The 15,778-nt window shown below is 35.5% G+C and overlaps 1 protein-coding gene across 1 annotated transcript in view; it reads left to right on the forward strand.

Annotated features, from left to right (window-relative positions):
- The window catches only part of XYLT1 (xylosyltransferase 1), a 448,706-nt gene that overhangs the window by 295,220 nt on the left and 137,708 nt on the right, over nt 1-15,778 (forward strand). Inside the window, exons 3-4 of the mRNA XM_053694736.1 lie at nt 726-898; nt 5,068-5,270. Coding sequence (XP_053550711.1) covers nt 726-898; nt 5,068-5,270 — 376 coding nt within the window. The remainder of the gene's footprint in view (nt 1-725; nt 899-5,067; nt 5,271-15,778) is intronic.

Consider the following 15,778-nt stretch of genomic DNA (forward strand, 5'->3'; position numbering starts at 1 on the left):
CTGGGACAAGCATAAGGCTATCCTACAAATGAGATAAGTTTATACTGTTAGGTAATATCGGGCACACTTGCTGGGCCTATGGCTCTTATCTGCCGTCAATATCTATGTTTCTATCTATCTATCTATCTATCTATCTAGCTTTCTATCTGTATTCTCCTCTCTGTTTGTCAGTAATCCCATCCTTACATCTGTCTTTCTATCTGTTAAAAAAAAAACCTGTGACAAGAACCAGGATGACATTATTGCAGTTAAGAGGTGTGACAGTATTTTTTACATGTGAACTGGGTATGTAGGAGGTTTAAATAAGACATTGCTTGCTAATTTACAGCAAACCTCTCTGTCTCGCTCTATTGTTTGGTGAAATGAAGTGTAATTCTTCTTTAGCAGACACCACTAGACAACACATTAATGAAATATCAATTGACAATGTTTTAAATGCTTAGCAAAGACAGATTTCTTTGTGGCTTCTGAGAAAGCCGTAGAAGAATTAACACATAGGGATATTTTATAATATACAGTTAATGTGTTTGCATATTAATTTATTGATTAACTATTTTACAAATTACTTATATTCTTCTCTGAAATCTTGTTTGATCTCTCTTATTCTTTGGGGAAATAAAATAAGGCTGGAATTTCAGGCAGAAAACCCACGTCCCTTTAAAAGCCATACTTCTTTTATTACAATTTATGACAATCAATTTATGTATCTTTTTTTTTTAATGCAGGAAAAGCAAACAACAATGTGCAATGGGACGAGGATTCCATAGAATACACAGTGACAAATCCTGTACGGATTGCGTTTGTGCTTGTCGTCCACGGAAGAGCATCGCGACAACTTCAGCGAATGTTCAAGGCAATTTATCACAAGGACCATTTTTACTACATTCATTGTGACAAGGTATTATTTCTTTTTTTCTTTACGTTCCCTTATTTTGTATCTCCCGTCGATAATGTAAAGTGAGATGCAGTTAGAGCGTTCACCCCTTTTCTAAAGAGATTAAAAAACCACTATTTGTATTTTAGTCTTTGTTTAAGTTATTCATTTATATATGTATTTATTCTGCTAAATACATGTTCCTGTCTTGAATAAACCAACCTTTTTTTGCAAAAAGTGTGTCCTCACTTCAGTAACATAGATTTGATTATTGCTAGCCAATGAAAATTAGAATGAAGTACACATGTAATACTGCAGTATTAGTTTCAGTTTCAAACTAGGCAACTTTTATCTCACTCTTTTTTTTCCTGGAAACAAAAAAAAAAAATTCAGCATATGTAAAAAGATGCTCTCATGTATGCATGATAAAAAAAAAATCTGAGTAAAATGTTCCTTTAATAATTGTGATTGGAGGATATTGAAAGCAGTAGCTGCAGTGTTGAACTTTGAGGACTGTAAGTTTATAAGATAAGAAAATAAATAATACAAAAAAAAAAACACAGACTAGTACTTTGTATTACACACCTTCAAACATTTTCCTAGGGGTTTCCAATACACAGAGCTTAAAGAGCCCACCAGAGCCGCGATAGGAGATGCATTGCCATGGGTGCTTTGTGCATGTAATTGGTAGGTTGAGTGGCGTAAGGTGTGTCATAAGCAGAGCATTTGCCTGATTTCCGACTTCCTGCCGGTGATATTGCTGCAATATCCAGGACCTTTGTTATATTGTTACGATTGTGTTATAAGTGTAAACGATTAGTTTCTATAAAATATTTTAGTTTCTATAAAGTATTGAGATCCTCTATGTTGGAACCTAGGCTTTCTCCTTATATATATCTTCTGCTAAGGACAATTAAAGAAAGAAAACAGGCAATAAAACGGATTATGCAAATAACTTTATAGAAAGTCAGTGGGATTGAGAAAAACATACATTACAGAAAAAGGGGACACAATTTAAAGTATCATACTTTTTTTTTACCACACATATTTAAGCATTTTATATTACATTCTGAAACAGTTTAATGTCCCTTAAAAGTCCAGAAATAGTTTTTTTCCCATGGTAGACATAAAGGCGTAGTAACGTAAACAGCCGCACTGCCTCTGGTAATTCCGAGTACTGCAGAATACTGAGTAGAGGAACTATTTACTAAAGCAGCACTGTATGCTAATTAGCTTCACAGTATGATTATTGTGTTGGCTACAAGTTTATCTCTGTTTTATTATAGCCCCCTCCCACACTCTAAACAAAAATAGGCTTCTGTAGTATTAAGATTAATTTAAAAAATCAACAAAAATAATAATAAATGGTCGTTAAACTTGCAGCATAAAACAAGCATAGTATAGAACAAACCTTACAGACCATGGGTGTTTTGGGGGCGTGGTTTGGATTTTTAACCTACATTAAAGCAAAGAATGTAGAATTATCTGTTGCTGCTTCTCGATAGAGACCAGGCTCACACATCTAGGGGGCCATCTAGACTCTGCAATAAGTAGTGACTTCTCTCTACCTGCATTATGTTTTGCCCCTGGGTATGCTCTTTTGCAAACCTGGCTCACAGCTTAAGGAAAGTGTATGGATTTGTCTTTCCAATATGGTGGCATGGTTTCCAAGATGGCCGCCATGGTGTTACTGTATAGAGAAACTTGCCACCATATTTGTACAGGAAGACTGCGCATATCCTCTGTCACAGACTAACTAAAGGGAGATAGCTCACATTCATAGAGAGGCAACTTCTCTTTTTTCACATTTTTCTGATTCCAGACAGCAAGAACAAGAGCTGTTTATATGTGGGGGTGGCGCTACAGCCTTCACCCTGGAGCGCAGGGACATGTAGTTACGCCCCTAGTCATGTTTCCCTTTTTTGAGTTTTCTTTTGTGCATAGGTTAGAATTAACCATTTTTTCATTTTAATTTCTTTGTTCCATAAGGTTCTGAAGGGGTTTTCATGATGCTGGTATTCTTCACAGTGAAATGAGCTGTTCCGAGAAATAAGCTGCTTCATTGGAAATAATGTAGAGTCATTTGTGATTGGCAGATGTGAGAAGGGGGGAAATGCATGTTTGTTCCCAACAGATACCTAACTATCCATTTTTTTGCTGGCTAACCTGTATTGGTTGTCAGGGACAAGCCTACACGTACACACACATGCGCACACACACACAGGTAGTCTAACTCCTAGCTTTTACCATTTTGCTTTAACTCTATATAATCAGTAGGCGAATGATGCTGCTGAAAACATTATGATAATATAACTAGCGGTTATAATCTGGTAATTCATTGGGGTTGGGTAATCTGACCCACCAAAAGAAAGACTTAATTCATACCATTTATTATTATTCTTAGAAACTTTAACGCAGCCTAAGGGGCATTCTAGTACACTTATAATTGGAGACAGACAATACGTAGGATTAGTACTTACTTTACAGAGTAAATTCTTATGTACCAGGTGATTGTCAATACATTGTAAAACTTTATGATAACTATGTAATAATTGTTATTACTTTTGTTGCAAAATATGCGATATAACACATAATCTCTGACCCCTTAAAATATAAAATAAAGGGGTAAAAAACTATCTCAACAAGGCAACATTTGTGTATAACAACCAGTGTTATAGATGATATAGGTACCCTTTCCCTGAGTACAAACAGGAATCATCCCAATATATAAACAGTATTTGATCTATTTTATGACCACTCAAATTTATATAAGATAAGCTATCATTCACATATACCATTGTGGAAGTGTTTTTAACTTGTCCTTTTGTGTGGGCATCTATCAGGACATTCACTTATTCAAAGCTGTCTTCTTATTCAATGGTGAATCAATAAAACATAGAAAAACTTGCATTTAAACTCTATCCAAAACTAGGTGCCCTGTACAGAAACAAATCCTGCCTCAGCCCTGCAGTAAAGGAAAAGATTGTACAGCAAATGCTGATGCCTATCATGGATTATGGGGATGTAGTATACGCACCTGCACCGCAAACTCACCTTAATAAACGTAATACATTGTATAACTCGTTCTGCCGTTTTGTGCTACAATGCAACTACAGGACCCACCATTGTGACATGCTAAAAGAACTAAACTGGCTGTCACTAGAATCCAGACGCACCCTCCATCTTTCCTGCCTTGTGTTTAAGAGCCTTTCTGGGAAGCTCCCACCCTACCTGAGCAGAATGCTCTCCCCGGCTATTCCCACCTCCTATAACCTCTGATCCAGTACCAGCACATTATTTAGCTTGCCTCAATACAAAAAGAAAGCAGCTCAATCCTCCTTTTTCCTACAGAGCACCACAATTATGGAACGACCTCCCGTACACTTTAAAAACTTCCCCAAGCCTAATTTCCTTTAAGAGATCCTTCTCTACATATCTCAAAACAGAATGTGCCTTTAATGGTTGATTAAATATTTCATACCTGCTCTATGTTAAATGTTTGCATATATTGTGTATTATTACTGTTTTTGTATTTTATTGTACCCTATTGTATCAATGCAATGTTGTGTGGTCCCAGGACATACTTGAAAACAAGATAAATCTCAATGTATCCTTCCTGGTAAAATATTTTATAAATAAAAAAATAATTGCATTAAAAGATTGTTTAAAAATTGCTGGCAAGTATTTCAAAATAATTTGAGTTACATAGCCGTGCTGTCTGGAGTAGTCTGATCCACCCCCCCTTATCAATGTTTAGCATCAGAAACACAGGCATTGTATTTCAACTGAGTTCAAAGCAGCTTATGTCCTGCTAGGCATGCTCCAGCAGATAATTAATGTTAAAGTCTGCATTCTACCAAATCAATGGTATATATAGATGCAGCCATAGAAGGAAATGTGTGGGGGGAGTTAGAGCTGAACAATTCAGAAACTTAAAAGGAAGGGTTATAGCGAGGCACTGCAGTATACATTTGCAGGTAAAGTAATTAAAGTACATATTATATTTTGTCTCTATCTCAACTTGTTTTATATCATTTTAATCTTTTTAAGGAACAAAACTATTTTCAGTTTAAAAATCTGTTCTTTTGCATGCATACTAGGAGAATAATGTATCTTTTATATTATTATTTTGGAAAATGGTGTTTGTCAGTCTTTTCACTTTTTTTTTTTTTTTCTTCCTCCTTTTGGAACAGAGATCCAATTATTTGCACAGACAGGTGATCCAGTTTGCCAGCCAGTATCCCAATGTGCGCGTCACCCCTTGGCGAATGTCGACCATATGGGGAGGGGCTAGTTTACTCTCCACCTACCTGCAGAGTATGAGGGATCTGCTAGAGATGTCAGACTGGTCTTGGGATTTCTTCATCAATCTAAGCGCTGCCGATTACCCTGTCAGGTAAATATTTATTCCTATTCTCCAATGTGAATAAGTAATGATATTACATATCATAGGTTGCATTACAAAAGCATATTATATCAATAGTATTTTATTACAAGTGTCCAAAATAAAAACATACCTGGGAATCTAAACACTGATGTTAAACCATAATATTTCATGTAAAATTATACAAAATCTGATTTTCTTTTGTTTTAGTGGTAATTAATAAAATATTGTAGTAAACTTGTACTTTTTAGGAACAGAATAGTCGAATTTGACATCAGATATTCTGCTATTATTTTCTTTTAATTAATTAAATTAAAGGGACATAAACTCAACATTTTTCTTTAATTCTTATGATAGCCTTTTATATGTTATTCCTTACAGTATTTGTTCTTTTTGCCTCTACTGGAAACCTGTTCCAGGAACCAACCACCCTTTCTGTACAGAAGAGCTTCACTTTACTCCTGATCTTACTACCCTTTAGCTTTGTATCATGACAAATTTGCATGCAATTTTAAACAACTTTCCAATTTACTTCTATTATCTAATTTGCTTCATTTACTTGATATACTTTGTTGAAAAGCATATCTAAATATGCTCAGTAGCTGCTGATTGGTGGCTGCACCTAGATGCCTTGTGTGATTGGCTCACCCATATGCATAGCTATTTCTTCATCAAAGGATTTCTGAAAAATAAAGCAAATTAGATAATTGAAGTAGATTAGAATGTTGTTTAAAACTGTATTCTGATTCATGAAACAAAAATTTGGGATTCCATGACCCTTTAATTTTGACTTCATTTTCCTGTTAAGACACTTGAAGGTCTATTTCAAATCACCTCTCTCCCTTTTCCCCTCTTAGCTATACGTGTTAAAGTCCTGAGGTCTTTACATTCAAGGTATATTGTTTATACCATGTAACAGATTAGTAGCCGCTTTTGGACAGTTTATTTTTTTATTTCTTTCTGAAGATATATTCTCCAGTAATGATTACAATATTTAAATGGACACTAAAGTCAAAATTAAACTTTCATGATTCAGATAGAGCACACAATTTAAAACAACTTTCAAATTTACTTCCATTATCTAAATGTGCACAGTCTTTTTATATTTACACTTTCTGAGGCAACAGCTCATACTGAGCATGTGCAAGATTTAAAGGATATACGTATAAGCATCTTGTGATTGGCTGATGGCTGTCACATGATGCATTAGGAAGAAAAATCTAATACTCATTTAAAATTCAAACTAAGTGCTTTTACATTGTCTCTTAATTATGTATTTATTGATTATGATATTCTCCTGTGTTTAGTGGTCCTTTAAAGTGACACCTAACTAGTGATCTATAAAGGCACATGATAACCCAACCCACTGTTCCTAGGCACCCAAGAAACCTACTGGCCTAGCTGTTGTGCTACAGAATTGTAACTTATACCTATAACTGCTGACATAATAATTCCCAAATCTCTTTAGATACTGTCAGTAAAATGTATCAAAGTACTGAACCTTTAAGTGCAAAATCTATTTAATTCCTGTGCACAAAGGGGCTTAATAGCCTGTCACAGTTTCAGATAATTATGTATTGCTAGTAATTCCTCCCTTCAAAGAGAGTTCACGTAAAGTGCAATATGTCATTTTCTTATGTCCCACTTTTGGGTGTGTTCTGTCAATGCTGTAATGATCGCTATTGTATATTTCTGTAAAACCAGCCATTGTGAAATAAGGGCACATTTTAAAGAATTCGGGGGGGGGGGGGGGCATGTATTTTTAAGAGTCTTTACATTTTTGCTGTTATCAAATTGTGCACAGTTTTTTTATATTTACACTTTCTGAGGCACAAGCTCTTACTGTGTATACGTTTACTAGTCTGTGATTGGCTGATACATAGGGCCGGCAAATGGGGGAAAATTTATTTGTCAGAAAAAATCTACTGCTTATTTGAAATTCAGAGTAAGTGAACTTGTTAATTATGCAATTCTGTATTTAAAGGGACATGAAACTCAAACATATAATATACAATTTTAAACATCTTACCACTTTACTTCAGTTATCTAATTTGCTTTGTTCTCATGTTATTTGGGTGCTAGCTGCTGATTGGTCCGGCACATAAATGCCTCTTGTAAACCCATTGTGTTCCTGTAGCTTCCTGAAGTGCAGTGCTGCTCCTTCAACAAAGACTACCAAAGGAACAAAGGAAATTTGTTAATTTAAAGGTACATAATACTCATATGCTAAATCACTTGAAACTGATGCAGTATAACTGTAAAAAGTTGACAGGAAAAAATCACCTATGTAAAAAAGGAAGATATTTTACCTCACAATTTCCTCAGCTCACCAGAGTAAGTGCTGTGTAAAAAGTTATAATTCAGCTGCTGTGCAGCTGCAGGTAAAAAATTTTTTTAAAAAAAATGAAGAAATGAACTGCAGCCAATCAGCATCAACAGTGCTGAGGTCATGAACTCTTTTACTGTGATCTCATGAGATTTGACTCAACTCTCATGAGATTTCATAGTAAACTTCCTTAAACTGAATAAGGAAATAACATGAGAGTGCACGAGGCTCAATCCCTTAGCTGTCCCGGGACAGACATACTGATTTTCTGCTTAGAAGTCCTTTACAATGATGTGGCTACTGAGGAACTTTTGAGATAAAATATCTTTCTTTTTTACATAGAGATGTTCAGGTGATATTTTCTAGTCAGCTTTTTACAGCTATGCTGCATCACTTTCAAGTGTTTCAACATTTGGGTATCATGGCCCTTTAAGTAAATAGGAAAGTTGTTTAAAATTGTATGATCTATCTGAAATAAAAATTTTGGGTTTTATATCCCTTTAATGGTCCTTTAATTATTAAGAAACATTCAAATTCTAGAATATATATAATAGCAAACATTAGTTAAAACGTTTGAATGTTTTATTTAAAAAAAACGAAAAGAAACACTTGCCCATACTTAACATCTAATACAAAAATACTGCAGGGCTGTGCGTTAAGAGTTTGTTCTAGCTAATGTTTACATGAGGTTCAGTTTGTACTGCAAGGTTACAGATTCCTGCAAGTCTATTACTATTTCATGTATTTTAAATTCACAGTCTTGTTTATTTGTTCTGTAAGTTTTTTTCTTTTTTTTTTTTGTTGCTCAGTGGGTATTAAAAATTAGATTTATTTTATCTACAAAATGTTGAATACTTGCAACATAAGTTGTTTGTGTTCGCTGAAGCAAGAAATATTAAAAGTGTTGCCGTACACAGGGGAAGTGCTGCCTGCATTCGGAGTTAACTTAATATATATATATATAAATTCTTGAGTGCTTGTCATCTGACTACCAAAAATAGATGCACAGAAAATAGCATATTTTCTAAATCAGGATGTCTACACAGGAAGGATAATGCCGAGAGAGTAATTGGAGGAGGTGAATTTAGCAGTGCTTATTATATTTTGGAAGAATTTTTTTTTTTTTTTAGTAAAACAAATTAGATGAGCAAAAAATAAAAAAAAAATCTCATGAGCATGAAGCAATAAGTTTAATACAGTAAAGTTTTGACAGGTTAATTTTTTCAGCATGAATTAACACCAATTTTATACCGTTATATTTCGCTTAAATTTCGCCTCCCTATAGTCGGCAAACAAGCTATGCCATATACTAAGGTGTCTGCAGGAATTTGTTTTTTAGGGTAAGACAAAAAAAATAAGGGCAAGAATACGTGTGAAGCGCTGCTTGGCGCTTTCGCTAGATCGCTAATTGCACTAGAAGTAAACTTTTTGCACGCACTGGTTTGCGCTCCTATTGCAAGTTGAAAGTAAAAAGTTATTATGCTCCCGCTTACCCAACACGTGCAAACAGCTTACTTCTAGCGCAATTAGAATATCACGTATAACGTATTCTCCATAGAAGTCAATAGAGCAAAAAAAGTGGAAAAAACAACTACTCTCGCTCTAACCCGAACTCATGTTCTCAAGGGGGCTAACCCGACATGAAGAGATCTCTATGTTAAAGCCCTTTGTCTGTCTTTTTTCCCCCTAACACCTGAGATCTCATATATTTGACCACTTATAACTTTTGTGTGCAATATTTATATATAGAAAAAAATAAATATTAGATGGTGCTATTATAAGTATACGTGTACTTTGTAAAGTATTTTTTATGTGTTTTGTGACGCTTTTTTATTTTGCGAGTATGTGGTATCCCAAGTCTTAACTTGAATTGAGCTCAAGCAATCGCATTTATTTTCAACTTGTAATATGAGCGCAATTTTCCCTGCACACAATGGATCGTGAAAACCCGATAACGCCTGCACGAAAATGTTTGAGCTCCACTCGTAATCTGGCCATAAATAAATAAATAAAAATCTCCTAACCATATTAATATAATTGCAGACAACTAAAAACAATATATACTAACAGTGTTGCACCTTTGCAGAGGTTAAAGGGACATGCAACCCAATTTCACTGCATTCCAAAATGGCAGCACCCATGATTAGATGCATAAATTGTATTTAGTGTGTAGTGACCCTTTAAATAAAACAAGTTTTACTAAAGTTTTTAAGATACAATTATATCAGGTTGCATGCATATGCACAGTTTAAATGGAGAATAAAATCAAAATATATAAAGAAGGAAAAGTCTAGTATTGATGCTTGCCTCAAAAATAGCTAGTAGCTTAGATTAACGTTACTAAAGTTAATAAAGGATTATATAAACAGTGCTGTATACAGCTAATGACAAATTTCAAGTACCAAATGTAAAAAACAATATTGTTTTATTTTTATATATAGAGCAAGATAAAAACACTAAAAACAGTTATTTTACATACATGAATCAACATAGAATTGTTGCACAATATCTCACATTTGATATATAACAGACTTCTTAACGGTTTTCAGCAAACGCCAAATGGCGTGTTTTAAATACCACTATATATATATAATTAGCGGTGTCTAGTTCATAGTCCACAATATATCTTGTGTGCAATATAAAACAAGTGAACACTTAAGGTGTACAGATTAAAACAAAATAATTAAATAGAATAAAATACAATACAAATACTGCAGGTTACAGAGCAACAGACAGCAAACACTTGCCTGGCCAGACTGGTGTATACGTTAGCACTACGCGTTTCAGGGTCACGCCCCTTCCTAAAGTTATAACCACATAATGTACAATCAAACACAATCTGCAAGTGGTGAATATCCCACACACCAGCTGCTGCACTCACTGAATAGGGTGGGCGGTATCCTTCACCTTCTGGGACACATTACAAGTGGAGCGCTGTATTGATATTGCAGGGTGCACTATTAATATCATGGGCCCAAGCTCAGAATAGAGTGTGTGTGTGTATGTATATATATATATATATATATATATATATATATATATATATATATATATATATAGTAATATACCATATCATGTTTAAACACTGTTAACACCCATTTTATTTTTTTAAAATAAAAAAATAGTTTAAATAACTGCTCTTCAATCAGAAGAGAATGTTATATATACAGTATATATATATATATATATATATATATATATATATAAAATTGCATTTTCTTCTGAGTGAAGAACAGAGCTATTTCAACTATTTCTTATCGCACCTATGTCTTTAGCACACTTTGGCTTAGCGCACCTTTGGTTTAGCATCTAGCATAAGCCAGAATAGAGTTTGTAGTGCGCCCCATAGCCCCCTGAAGTTTTCGCTTAAGCACAATCATTTTACTTTCAACTTGCAATAGGAACGCTATTGATTAAACTTGAGCAATGATAACGCTCAACAGCGCTAATATTTTCATTGAGCGACTTAGAACTTACTCATTTCAAAACTGCAACTAACACAAGAGATTTTCTGTTCTTATCTTTTCGTGGGCCATTATAAATACATGACTTTGATACTTGTATGGGAAACAAAATTCGAGGACAGTTATTTCACAGATTTTTTCATAAGATTTGCAGACTGCTTTACATAGTCAGACGATTTCTTAAATATATTTTCTTCAGCTTTTACATTGGTTTCTTTCTTGATTTCATGGGAAGCATTTTTTTTTTATCAGATCAAAGTGGATTGATTTATTATATATGTCAATATGACCTCCATTATGAATTCCACAATATAAGGAATTAATTTATTTTTAGGTGTGTGCAAATATTTCAGCAAATTCATTCAAAATAACAAATGTTTGTCAGCTGTATATGAATGTTGTAGTTTTCTAAAAAAAAATAAAAAAATCAACACTTAAATGAATATTAATTTTCCTATACTAAACATAACTGTTGCATTCAGTTAAAAAAAAAAATACTTTTGAAAAGTAAAATGTAAAATTTCAATCAGCCATAAACTGAAGTTTAATTTTGTTTTGAGAGGTTTTTATTTTTATTTTTTTATTTTTTTGACAGTACATTAAGCAATAAACATCAATAATAACAAGCCATATACTATAATTTCTGAAATAGAGAAAAATCAATCGGTTGTCTGTTTTTTTTCCGTTCTTTAAAGGGACATTAAACACTTTGGGGGATATTTATCAAAGGTCTGGCGGACCTGATCCGACAGTGGGGATCAAGTCCGCCAGACCTCGCTGAATGCAAAGAGCAATACGCTCTCCGTATTTAGCATTGCACCAGCACCTCTTGTGAGCTGCTGGTGCAACGCCGCCCCCTGGAGAATTGCGGCCAATCGGCCGCCAGCAGGGGGTGTCAATCAACCCGATCGTACTCGATTGGGTTGAATTGCAGCGATGTCTGTCCGCCTGCTCAAAGCAGACGGACAGGTTATGGAGCAGCAGTCTTTAAACCGCTGCTTTATAACTGGTGTTTCTGGCGAGCCTGCAGGCTCGCCAGAAACACGGGCCCTCAAGCTCCATCTGGAGCTTGATAAATGGGCCCCTTTGAGATGGTAATATAAAATAATAAATCGTATATATAAAAAAAACTCTGCAATATACTTCTATTATTTTTTATTTTGTCCCATATTCCTGTAATTCCATTCTGAAATTGTGAGCATTTCAGTTCATGTTAAAGATAGAAGTGCAGAACACTGTTATATTCCACACAGCCATTGGCTGCTCACTCTAGTGACCTATTTATAACTGTCCCTAATTGGTTACAGCAGAGAAGGTAACCTAAGTTACAACATGGCAGCTCCCATTGTTTTATAGACACTAAAACTTTACTTTTTTTTGTCAATATTTAAATAACTAATGACTCTTTAAACAAATATATCTACATATTTTTCTCAGACTAAACTTTTCTTTGAATGCATCATTCTATCTATCATTTATAATAGTGTTTAATGTCCCTTTAAAAAAAAAAAAAAAAAAAAAAAAAAAAAAAAAAATATAAACATAGGTGACTTCCGGGGCGGTGCTCACAGAGCCATGCTGCTTCAACGCCGGCTCGCTAGTTTGAGCGTTCTATGCTAACCGCAAAGCCTATCTCCTAGCCAGCATCTTGGACCTACTGCTGAGCGGATACGTGTACCTGAAAACCGGTCCACAGGCGCCGAAGTCCCTGAATGGCGTAAGGCCGACTCGCCACGGTCACAGCTCGAGTGGTGTAAGCCCTTCGGGTCCGCGGAGACTGTCCGACGAAGGCCCCACACCATGTCTAAATGACATCCTTCAGACGCAACCTCGAAGTGAGACTCACCTTGCCTTGAATAATCTACGCTCACTACAACACGAATGGTCTATTACCTTCACATAAAAGCTACAGTCTGGTGATCCGCAGGTATTGCTCCCGTACCGCGGGCCGGTGAATCCGCTTGGTTACCTACAGTCGAGAGGAGAAGCTACAGACGTTCAACAGACCAGCTTACCCTTACAGCGGAACAACAAAGTCAGCCACTATCAGCTGTTGCCCGGTCTCAAGGGCGCATACAAAGCGAGAAGTCGCAGGTCTGTTGAGGCGATAGGTATTTCCTGCTTCTACAAAAGCCGCAGTCTGGCGGCTTGCAGGTGCCGTTCCCACAGCTTGGTGATCTGCGGGTACTGTCATCGCTACAGCATTAACTGCCTACTACCAGCATATAAAGTCCACATCTCAGTGCTCTGTAGGTACTGCTTCTATGCCGCCGGCCGGTGAAACTGCTAGGTTACCCACAGTCCACAAGAGAAGCTATAGACGCTTATCAGACCAGTCTATCCCTATAGCAGGAAAATAATAGTAAGTGACTGTCAGTTTCTTCCCGGCTCTAAGGGACTATATCGAACAAGAAGTTACCAGGTCGTCAAGGCGATAGATACCTTTTGCTGCTCTCGAGGTGGAGAGGCCTCCGATCTGCCTATAAGCTTGTAAAAGAAATCTTTTGAACCGCAGGAGTTATGTTTTGCTGACCCTATGGAGAAGAAAATGGATCTTTTAACCAGAGGAATCCTCAACATCTAGAAGATTCTCTTTTTTTCCCCTCTCTCCGTGGAGCGGTCATACGGAGTGTTACCACTGCTCATCTGGCTTTTTCACAAAACTACCTAGTCATTTAGTTGTCTAGCAGTATCCCTGTTAACTGGTCTTGGCAAGAATCTGTTAAGACAGGACTGTCTCCATTATCTCTGGACATGCAAGTACTTTTTTAAGTTTGTTCCCTACTGTTTTTTTTTTTTTTTCTCCTCCCCATCCTTCTCATTTTTCCGTGCTTGATACTTATTTTGCATTAAGTAACTTTAGTAGAATAAGACAATAGCTGTTTTTTCTATATCTTATCGCTTTATCTTAGCAAGCTAAAGTCATAGTTATATATACACAAAAAAAAAGGGGAAGAAAGAGAGAAAAAGAGCACAAATCCTGTTAAATTATGCTCCAGTGCGCAAAAAAGTTATGTGCTTACTATAATAATCTGATATCATAGATGGTCTAGGCTCGTATAACTAGATGGTTATCTGCTTTTTTCATGGTTTTCTCTATGTTACATATAACCCGTCTTAGGCATCTCTTAGAGGGTCAATTCTAGCAACTAACTAAATCAAAATATGCTTACCTATCTATTATTGTGTAAAGTGTATATGGTTTCTGTCTTTTTGTCTCTGTATACCAAATGACTGTTAAAAGCAATTAACTAAAGTAGTAAGTATATATGTTAAGAAGTCAAATATCTTAAATTTTGTCTGAACAAGATTAGTATCTGTAGATCAGGACAAACAAATATCTTTTTGTCATAGATATCATATCTATTAATATTAATAGGCTCTAGCTACACCGGTTTAATACACATAAAAAAAAAAAAAAAAAAACACTTTCCACTCTATTTTTGCCACTTTTTTCTCTTTTTTTTTTTTTTTTTTCTTTTTTTCTCCTTTCACTGTAAGAAAAACACTGTCTGCCCTCCTAGGGGCTGTCTTTTTTTTTTTCCTTTTGTTTTTGTGTAGTGTTACACAATACCCGTCCCCCCACTCACCCGAATCCCTGATAAATATAAATATACATTCACTTTACTTTTTACACCTCCCACACTTTAATGGAAAGATTTGTCACGCAGGTGAAACAACACTCACCCATAATGCCTGCAAAACCTAAAGACAAAAAAAGCAAACAAATGGATGCTAGTTCAGACTTCATATCAGAAGCTCTGGTCAATCCTCCTGATACACAAACTCTAATGACACAGTTGAGCCAATTATTCTTACCACAATTTGACTCTATTAAAAAAGACCTGTCAAATATCACATCCAGATTAGATCTTATTTCTACTGAAGTAAAACAGTTTGCTAATAGAATTTCAGAGGCAGAAACCAGAATCTCTGATCTAGAGGACCTAGTCAACACACATGAAAGCGTATTGCAAAAATATGACACTAGAATTAGCCACTTACAAAACCGCCTGGAGGACCTAGAAGATCGCTCCAGGCGAAACAACATAAGAATTGTTGGACTACCTGACACCCCTGAATATGAAGATTTACTACATTTTACATCTACTCTACTCCCACAAGCTCTAGGTTTTCCTCCACAACAACTCCCGTTATCAATAGAAAGAGCCCATAGAATTGGTCCCAGAAGGACCAACCAAGATGGCACAACCAGACATAGAATATGCATATTTAAATTGCTCAGATTTCAAGACAAAATTAAAATGCTTAAACTCTTTAAGGAAAGGGAAACATTTACTATAGCTAGCAAGAAAATTCTGCTATTCCAAGATTTTTCAAATGAAACTACCCTTAAAAGAAAAAACATGGCCCCGTACTGTACCCAATTGATCAACAGAGGAGAGAATGCACGTTTGCTTTATCCTGCAAGAATTGTAATAATAAAAGATGGTAATAGGATAACTCTTGATTCCATAGAGGTAGCGCAAAAATATATAGCTGATAGTTCATAATGGCAGTGTCAGTCGTACTTTTAGTCGGTCCTTTTTTGGTAGGGCCTTTCTTTTCTCTTGTCTTCTTCTGGATTTTTTTTTTTTTTTTTTTTTCTTTCTCCCCCTCCCCCCCCCACCATTCTCAGATGAGGATAGTTTTTTCCTGTTTGATACATTACTTAAACCAGCTCTAGACAAAAAAGGTAGAGAAAAATGTAAATATTTTTATAGACAATT

This window comes from Bombina bombina, chromosome 11, assembly GCF_027579735.1.
Source record: "Bombina bombina isolate aBomBom1 chromosome 11, aBomBom1.pri, whole genome shotgun sequence".
In the NCBI taxonomy this organism is placed as follows: domain Eukaryota; kingdom Metazoa; phylum Chordata; class Amphibia; order Anura; family Bombinatoridae; genus Bombina; species Bombina bombina.